General features: G+C 39.1%; 1 protein-coding gene across 1 annotated transcript in view; it reads left to right on the forward strand.

Moving 5' to 3' along the window:
• The window catches only part of LOC115213239 (uncharacterized serine-rich protein C215.13), a 45,513-nt gene extending 41,418 nt beyond the window's left edge, over nucleotides 1-4,095 (forward strand). Inside the window, exon 6 of the mRNA XM_029782174.2 lies at nucleotides 207-4,095. Within this exon, the coding sequence (XP_029638034.2) occupies nucleotides 207-802 (596 nt within the window). The 3' untranslated portion in view covers nucleotides 803-4,095. The remainder of the gene's footprint in view (nucleotides 1-206) is intronic.
• Nucleotides 4,096-9,288: the final 5,193 nt, after the last annotated feature.

A 9,288-nucleotide genomic window follows, 5' to 3' on the forward strand; every position in this document is an offset into this window, starting at 1 on the left:
TCCTTTTTTTTAATGTCTTTTGTAATCATCCCTTCTTCTTCTTCTTCTTCCCCTCCTCAAGTTTGTTACCTCCCATCCATCGAAGATGATAGACCAAAGTTGGTTGTAAGCATGGAGAAGCAGTTGTCAAATGATGACAGTTAAAATCTGAGAATCTCGGAAAGTTTTGCGACTGAAATAATCTTTGTTGTTTCCTCTATTCACAGATAAAAGTTCAACCAACCTTCGCCACGGGGCTCAGGGCTCAAGCCATCGACCACACAAGTCGAATCAAGCTGCTAATGTCCACAGCAGCAAAGCTCGTCACTCAGCAACCTCATCTTCTTCATCAGCCGGTGGCAGCAAAGCTCAGACGTCAAGCAACAACAGTGGGGGTAGTGTTGTGACAGGCAGGGGCAACAGCAGTAATAATAATAACAATAACAATCCAAAGTCATCGACTTCATCGCCAACATTAGCCACACCAGCTACATCAGCATTGCACACTATAACAGCAGGTAACAAAAATAACAGTAAAACTGGCGGCAGTCAACAGCAACAAATACTGTCATCACACACGCATATCAAGTCAAGTAGCGGGAGCAAGGTAATAACAAAACAAGTTGGTAATAATAAGCTAAAAACGCAGTCGCTGCAAGTGACGTTTCCAAACGCACATCAGGTAGGACATGTAACTGCTGCAGCCCAAAACTCCACTGTTTTTGCAGTTAAGCAATCAGACAATTCCCAGAGAAAAGACATAAGTGGTGCTGCTCAGGTGCCACCGGGTCATGGCACCACTCCACCTAGCATGATCTCTTAGCGAATAATTGGGTAGAAAAAAAGTTGGAAGGGTTTTTCTTTTTTTTTTTCCCATTATCTCATAATTTTGAACAGAAAATGCTGAAATTTAAAAAAAAACATAAAACTGAACAATTTTTTTTTTTTGAATGAAGGACAAATTTTCTCTGAATTGAGGAAGAAGTGAATTTTAGGGGGAAAAAAAAAATTTGGTATTAAAATTTCAATTTGGAACTTAAAAAACAAAATCACAAAACAACAAAATATATTAAAAAACGAATAAGCAAACAGACAGGTATCTTTCTCTTTTCTCACGAATAAAGAGTTATGATGATTAGAACAATGATAATAATAATAATAATAATAATATTAATAATGATGATGATTAATAATTTCTTTATTATTGCCACAAGGGCGACGGATGAGGAGACAAGTGTAAGGGTCTACATAAACGAAATGAAATGAAAGGAAAATATACAAAATATGGTAATGCCCCAAAAGGAGGACTGCTGCCTAGGGTTAATCAAGGAACCCCATAGATCTAGGATTACCCTGACTATCAAGGGAAACACCCTCTCCCAACCACATTCTTTGGTCTACATACACATGTTGAAAACAGGCCCATACAGTCAAGCCATACTTGCCACTCTCACCCAATTTTCATCAAATATACTGAAAGGCAACACACCTTCCTCTCCAGCCTCGCCTTCCTCTCCAGCTTGCCTTCCTTCCCAGCCTTACCCTCTCCGCCCCATATTCCTCCCTTTAAATGGAATTTGAAAAGTCTTTGAAAGCTTGGCCAAAGAGGAGAGTATCTATTCTCAATCCTTTCAGTCATATCACCCACTCAACCTCTTTTACCAAAGCTACCAGACAGAGAAAAACTGCTGCCCTGACTGGCCGAAGGAAGGGTGACAGGGCAACCATCATAATAGACTTGGCCAGTTGCTGGATCCGTCCAAAATGTGACCACAGATCTGCAACAAAACTCCACAAGTCAGTTATACTTAAACACTGAATATGTAAGCAAAATGGTTTCATTGGAAAAGTTCAGCCGAGGGACTTCTGAAACTTCTTTGGAACAAACCATCCAGTTGATTCTTGCTGGTGCCTAGTGTTATCCAAAACAATTTTGCTCTTCTCCACCAATAGTCTGCATTTGAACACTGATGCATTGGTCAAGTGGTGGAGGGCCATAAATACCTAACAACATTCCAGATGTCAGGCACTCAGTGTTGTTATTTGCTTGACCGAGGACTGTAGCTCTGTCACAGAAATAAGCTGTAGAGACCTACACCATTACAGTGATGTTTGTATGTGTCCATCTCTCTCTCTCTTTTCTCATTTAGTCTCACACAATCCCAACATGTGTCGAAAATGTTCCACTGTTCCACTCTCCACTTGCGCTAAAGAGTGTGATCCAAAAAGCACTTCTGAAGAAATCTGGCCACTTTGCCTCAATTGAGACATAAATGGCTGCCAGTCTGAAGGCCCTGTCTTTGTTGCCCCTCCCAGTTTGCGGATCATTTGTACCTTAGGATTCAAACCTTTCTGAAACAACACTATTATCTTGCCACCTGATCCAGATCAATCGAAAGATACATATACCTAGTAATCATCAAAGATTTTTGTGAGTTTATCAGTGTTGGAAATTCTCATCTTGCCAGTGGCTACTGGATCTTTATCTAGTGACCTGAGTTCATTGAGCTTCCAAGCTGACCTGGCCTCCAAGCCAACCCCAGGCTACATGCATTTATACTTCCTACTGTGAATATAGCTATGTTGGCCAGAGAAAAGAAACGAGGGAGGTCACTTATTCTGGTTGTGTAGAAGGATTGGTTATACAGTGGGGAAGGATTGTTCCTTGGAAACCCCTTTCAAGAGCTCTTGTCCACACTGTCCTGGAAAATTCCCCTGTTTACCTGTGAAATTTCTTTTTCAGTACAGTAAAATTCTGTTGACATTTTCATGTTTATTTGATATTGTTCTGTCAAATCCCTCTCTTCTTTTTGTATTTTTTTTTTGGTCATTCTCTTTTGAAAGTGAAAGCATGTGGCCCAATGGTTTGGGTGTTGAATTCATGATCGCAAGATCATGATTTCAATTCTCAGACTAGGCAGTGTATTGTGTTCTTGAGCAAAACACTCCAGTTCACTCAGCTGCAGAAATTAGTAACCCTGCAATGAACCAATGTTCTGTCCAGCAGGGAGTGTTGTAAGCTCAGTCATGGAAACTGGGTCAAGCTCTGGCCAAAATACTGGGCTTCATCACAGACCGAAATCTAAGTCTTCTGAGAATTCCTCATTAATTATTCCCCACTGTGGAGTTGCAGAGATGTTTCAGTTTTGTTTTGTGAATTTGGCTGTTGGTTGCTCTTGTTGTTGTGTGGTGTTTTCTGGTTACTTCTGTTGTTGTGGTTATGACTTTGGTTGTTGTTGTTGTTGTTGGTGGTGGATGTGGTGATGTATGCACATCAAACCTTCCAGCTTGGGGCAGATTTTTATTTATTATCTATGTTTTTCCTTTGCCTCTGATTTTTTTTTCTCTTCACCCATCAAAAATCTTTTATAACAGATCTTTTGTCTCCATTTCATCACATGATCAGGTGCAGGCCGAAGGAGGTTGGAAGGTATGTGTGTGTGTGAACGAGAAAGAGAGTGTGTGTGTGTGTGTGTGTTTGAAGTTTGCTAGAGGGGTGTGGGTGCTGCTGGAAGGCTTTTGTGGTGGCAGGTTCTGTTGTCATTTCGAGTTTCAATTGCTGTTGTTGTTGTTGTTGTTGTTACTGTTAGTGGTGCTGTTGTTGTTGTGGGTCAGTCTCCCTTCTTTTGTTCTCTGCCATTTTGGCAGCTCAGTCAGTTTGCGGATGTTTTTTCAAGCTTTTCCTGTTTCGGTTGGATTAAGAGCTCCATTCCTAACCTGTCTGACCGGTTCTTCTGACCCAACCTGTGGAATAACAATGATAATCATTTCATCTTCACAAACGTCATAGTGGTGGTGGTGATGGTGGTGGGTGTGTTGTTAACTGAAAGAAAAAGAGGTGTTCCTTATTGAAAGATGTGAGAAGGCTTTCAGTAGCAACCTCCCTCCTTTCCTTGTCGCTTGTATTCCCTCTTTTTATACTCTCCTGTGACCCGGCTACCAAAATTGATGCCATGTATATAGATTTTTTTTTTCAGACAATTTTTTTTCTTTTGCTCAGCTGTATGACCCACCAGTGGGGGCAAGAAGCCCAAAAAAAAAATGGTTTTCTTTGAATATTTGGGTTTCCCCACTCCCTCTTACTCCCCAGGATCCTGGATTCCACAACAAGATGAATAACATAGAAAAAAAATCATCAAAAAGCAAATCTCTATAAGAGCAAATTATTGTTCTCAACTTGAAGAGCCGAAGAATTAAGTGGCATACAACCCAGAAGCAGTAAATAATAATAATAATAATAATAGTGATGATGATTTCTTTTCTTTGGCACTAAGACAAAAGTTAAGGGACAACCACAAAGAGTTACATTAATTGTGGACATTTATATCAGATGAAAAGAGAAAAAAATGAATGAAGTACCTGTAGTCATAGTATATGAATATGATAAAGCAATCCTCTTCATACTGGAGGACCTCTGTCTAGGGTTAATCTGGGAAGCCCACAAATCCCAAGATCATTCTGAGATCCAAAGGAAAGCACCCACTCCAACCTATAGGCATAAGCTTAGAGTGGTTCCATTCACTCTTGTCATTTATGCCACTCACTCTCACCTAATAATAGTAATAATAATAATTCCTTTTATTGTGTACAAGGGGCCAAGACATTGGGAACAAAAGCAAAACACACAAGAAAACAAGAAACAGAGAGGATTTATTGACATCAAGTAAAAGGGTGAGATATGAACAATGGTAATAATAAAATCACACAAACAAACAGATCTCAGTAAATTGCAATAACTATACAACAACAGTCACATCGAAAGTTTCAGGGACATTCTACATATAATGCCGAATTACCTTGACATATCTCCCAGGTCTTGTCACCAGCCTACAACCATATAGAATAGGCCTGTTTAAGCCACATCAATTTCTCCTTCTTTACCCACCTTTCTTGAAATTTACTGGAGAGCATCACCTCTCTCTCTCTACTCTCACCTTTCTCTTCAAATGGTCCATGAAGAAGTTGGTGAGAGTTTGTCTGGAGAGGAAAAACATCTTCATAAAACCTTTCAGCTGTGTTCACTATACAACTTTCTTCAGCATAACCACCAACAAGGAAAGTAACGTGTCAATCTTCACAATATAACTCAGTTGATCACTGGATCCATCCAACATATAATGGTTGTCCAACATGCACCCATTGCACAGATCCTGAACAAATGAATGTCTGATGATTTCATCAACCTATGCACATTACAAAGAGGTCTAGTTGTTGGCAGCTCAACAATCAAACCAGTGGAGATTATCCCAAGCAGGCAAAGTCGTCCTGTTGCAATGTCAAGCCAAAGACATTTGGAAATTATTCACATTCTTCAGTCTGAATCTCTTCCTCAAGAGACCTCTCAGACTGTTCTCATTTATGCTCAGAATTTATCCCTGGCTATCACTATACATACCCTCCTTTAACCCTCCATTAACTCTCCCTCTATAAAATGCCACAGTTGACTGTCCACTGACCACATGCTCCAGCTAGTAGAGTGCGGTAGGTATCCAGCAACATTGCACATGCAAAATGTGTAGCCTTGGACTGCACTTGAACCAGGATCAAAGAGACAGGCTCTACCCTTTCCACAAGAAGTGAAAGAGCATACTGTCCAGTATGGTTACATGTTTCTCGAGACAACACATGAAAGTCAGATGGTAGAACATCCCTAAAATAATGGACTTGTGAGACACTTCCACCTAACCTTTCCCAGTTTAATATGGGCTTCTGGACCCAGTTGCAGAAGCCAATGCTCAGCATGAATTTTCATTTTCATTGCTCATTAATGAATTGCAAGCCCACCAACTTGTTCCAGTTAATGTATGCTTCCCTAATTTCCTGGGGCCAACCCCCTCATAATTTTCAATGTCTGACACCATTATGGTGATGTCAGCCAAGCAGGATGCTCTTCAAAATCTTCAACCTCTGCAACAACAGCTTTAGCATAGAAACATGAAGAAGGGACAGGAGAGGATACCCATGGCTAACTGAATGTGCCATGTGAAATGGTTCCTAAAGATAACCATTTAGTCTGACCACCATTGAAATGCTGCTGTACATTGTAACTAAACAGCCTCTAAAGACAGGACTGGAAATAGTTTTGCTGAAATGCCATCTACTTTCACACTGATCTAAACTGATTAGGGCCCCATCAAAGCCAGATCTAGTACTAACCTGTTCCTTGATTTATCATACAAAGTGGAGGAGGTCACAAATAGATTTATTAGGGATTGCACAAGTTTATGCATCTCTGATTATATAACCCACAACAAGCACCAACCTTTTGACGAGCACTTTTATACCCAAATCTCTAAATCTGTGTTATGGGCTTAAAATTCTTTATCATGTCCCCTTATTCAGGTGTATCATCATTCTGCAGAATTCTTACTCCTCAGCTCACACCAACTGGGAATGGTCTCATTCTCTCTTACCAATTGCAATAGACAGATGCCAAGACAAAATGGGGTATAGCACAATAAACTTTATAAGGCAAACCATTAAATTCTTAACAGAATCAGTCTTTCGCAGCATTCTACATCTTCAGTCGAGAATCATATCAAATCGTTGAGGTAGACATCAGAATCCACTGTCTCTAGCCCGTCGCTCCTTGTTCGACTGTATATTAAAAATTAATGATTTTTTTTATAACAAAAAACAAAAAAAGTGAAAAAAATTGTTATTATTCATGGATATTGTGTATATAATATTATATATAATATAATATAAAGACAACAACAAAAAAAAAAAAGAAATATGATGTTGAAATTGTCAATCTATTTAGTATTTATACATATAAATACTTTGGTATGCCTGCATATGTGTATCTGACTATGTATAAGTGTGTGTGTGTGTGAATTCATATATATGTATATATGTGTGTGTATATACATATGTATGTATGTATACACGTATATATAAATATATATACACACACACATCATGCATATATATATATATGTATATATGTACACATCCATGTATATATATTTATATATATATATATATACGTATACATAAGGTCACACAAGAAACAATGTTGTTAAACCTGTTAGCGTGTTACTGTTTCTGTCTCACCTTCGTCGTTGTACATATTTGACTATAAATTATGTTCAGAAATGTTTACATCATTTAAGACACTAATACTGCCTTTGCATGACCATTATCATCATCATCATCATCCCCATCAGCGTCATCATCATCATCATCATCATCTTCATCAGCAGCGGCGTTATATCTCCATCATTCACCACCAATTCTCCAAACTTTATATTTTTGTTACTGCCCCTCCCCCCTCATGTTTTCCTCTCCTCCAACTCCCACCTCTTAAATTTGTTACTCTCTTTTTAACCTCCCCTTCCTCCTCCTACTTTTAAACATCTCTTCTCTTCCCCTCTCACTACTTTCACACTTTACTACTACTTTCATTCTTCATCTCCTACCACTATTACTCCTCTACCCTTATTACTCACCCTATTACTCTTACCCTCTCCTACCCCTTCCCTTTGTTTCCTCCCACTAATCCTCCACTTCATTTACATTCTTTTCTCTTCCCACTCTCTTTCTCTCCTCTAACTGCTCCTCCTTTATTTTATTACACCCCAACACTTTTTACGTCCCTACTCACTCGTCTTCTTAACCTTTAAATGTTTCTTACGCAGGCACAAGGCCCGAAATTTCAGTAGATAAGGGCTTAGTTGATTAAACTAAACTCAGTACTTGACTGCTTCTTTATTTTATCAATCCCAAAAAGATGAAGGGCAGAGTTTCCTTCAGCAGGATTTGAACTCATAATATAAAGCCAGAACATATAGACACTCTGTCTATATTATCCAACACTCTGACAATTCAACTAGCATTTTGCTGTATCTTGGGAGCATCATTATGCCAATAATAAACACATGCTCTGGTTGTAATTCACTTCTTTATTATATATTTGTCAATTGGTTTAACGAGTTAAGCAATTAAGTAATTGATTGTTTGATTAACTGTTCAGCCAATCAGTCAGTCAGTTCAGCTAGTCAGTGTGATGGCACATGGCTTAGCAGTTAGGATATTCAGTTCCTGATCGCATGGTCATGAGTTCAATTCCCAGCGGCGCATTCTGTCCTTGAACAAAACCCTTTATTTCACATTGCTCCAGTCCACTCAGCTGGCAAAAATGAGTTGTACTTGTAATTCAAAGGGCCAGCCTTGTCACATTCTGTGTCATGCTGAATCTCCCAGAGAACTATGTTGAGGGCATGTGTGTCTGTGGAGTACTCAGCCACTTGCATGTTAATTCCATGACCAAGCTGTTGTATTCATTGGATTAACTGGAACCTTTATCATCATGACCAATGGAGTGTGTGTAAGTTAGTCAATGTGATTTGTCACCAGTTGTGACCTCATCAATGACTGCCCTGCTGACTCAAGGCCTCCTGGCAAAGTTATCCTCATATGGCCCAAATTGCGTGCAACAAAAGGGACCTGCTAAAGTCATCTAAATTCAGATGAGGATTTTTAAATCAATGAATTTTATCTGCCAACTCAGAGGATTTTGTTAATCTCTTATCTTTCTGAACTTAAATCCCGGTGGGAGTCAAATTTTCGCTTCATACTTGTTGCCATTTGATCAAAGTAAGGTACCAGTCTTAGACTGAGATGTGATTTAATTGATTTCTGCCCATGTGTCTTTGTTGCAAATCATTATACATTCCTCTCTTTCTCAGTCTTTTTCTTGAATTTATCGATCCCCTCCCTCTCTTTTCTTTCCTTCTCTCCTCCCACTCTCTTTTCAATTACTCTTTTGCTACATATCCCTCTCTTTCCCTCTACAACTTACTTACACTTTTTTCTTTCTAATTTTCTTTATTATAATCTCTCTCCTTCTCTCTCTTCCTCTCCCTCCCTCCCTCTCATCCTCTTCCTTTCTCTCTCCACTCCACCCTTCACCAAACTTGGTTTATTGCTCCTCTCACTACACCCATGTTGCTTCTCTTCTCATTTCACATTCTTCCCATTTCGCCTCCTACTCCATCTTTTCTGTCTTCATCAGTCTTTCTTCACTCCCTTCTCTCTTCATTCACTCACTTTCCTCTTTTTATCACCCTTTCTTTCTCATCTTATTTAAAACTTTTAAGCAATGCAGGTGAGAAGTTTGGCAAACTATGAAGACAAAGGCAAGATAGTGTATCACCCTACATAGGTTGTATAACGCTTCTATATAATATTTTGGGAATGGTTCCCCTTGTCAAATATAAGATAGAAAATAATCCATGTGTTTGGAGAAAAAGTGTTAGCATAAGCAGGCCATTCTGGTATGTTGGATCATTTTCTATCTTGTATGTG

The sequence above is a fragment of the Octopus sinensis genome, linkage group LG6 (assembly GCF_006345805.1).
Source record: "Octopus sinensis linkage group LG6, ASM634580v1, whole genome shotgun sequence".
In the NCBI taxonomy this organism is placed as follows: Eukaryota; Metazoa; Mollusca; class Cephalopoda; order Octopoda; family Octopodidae; genus Octopus; species Octopus sinensis.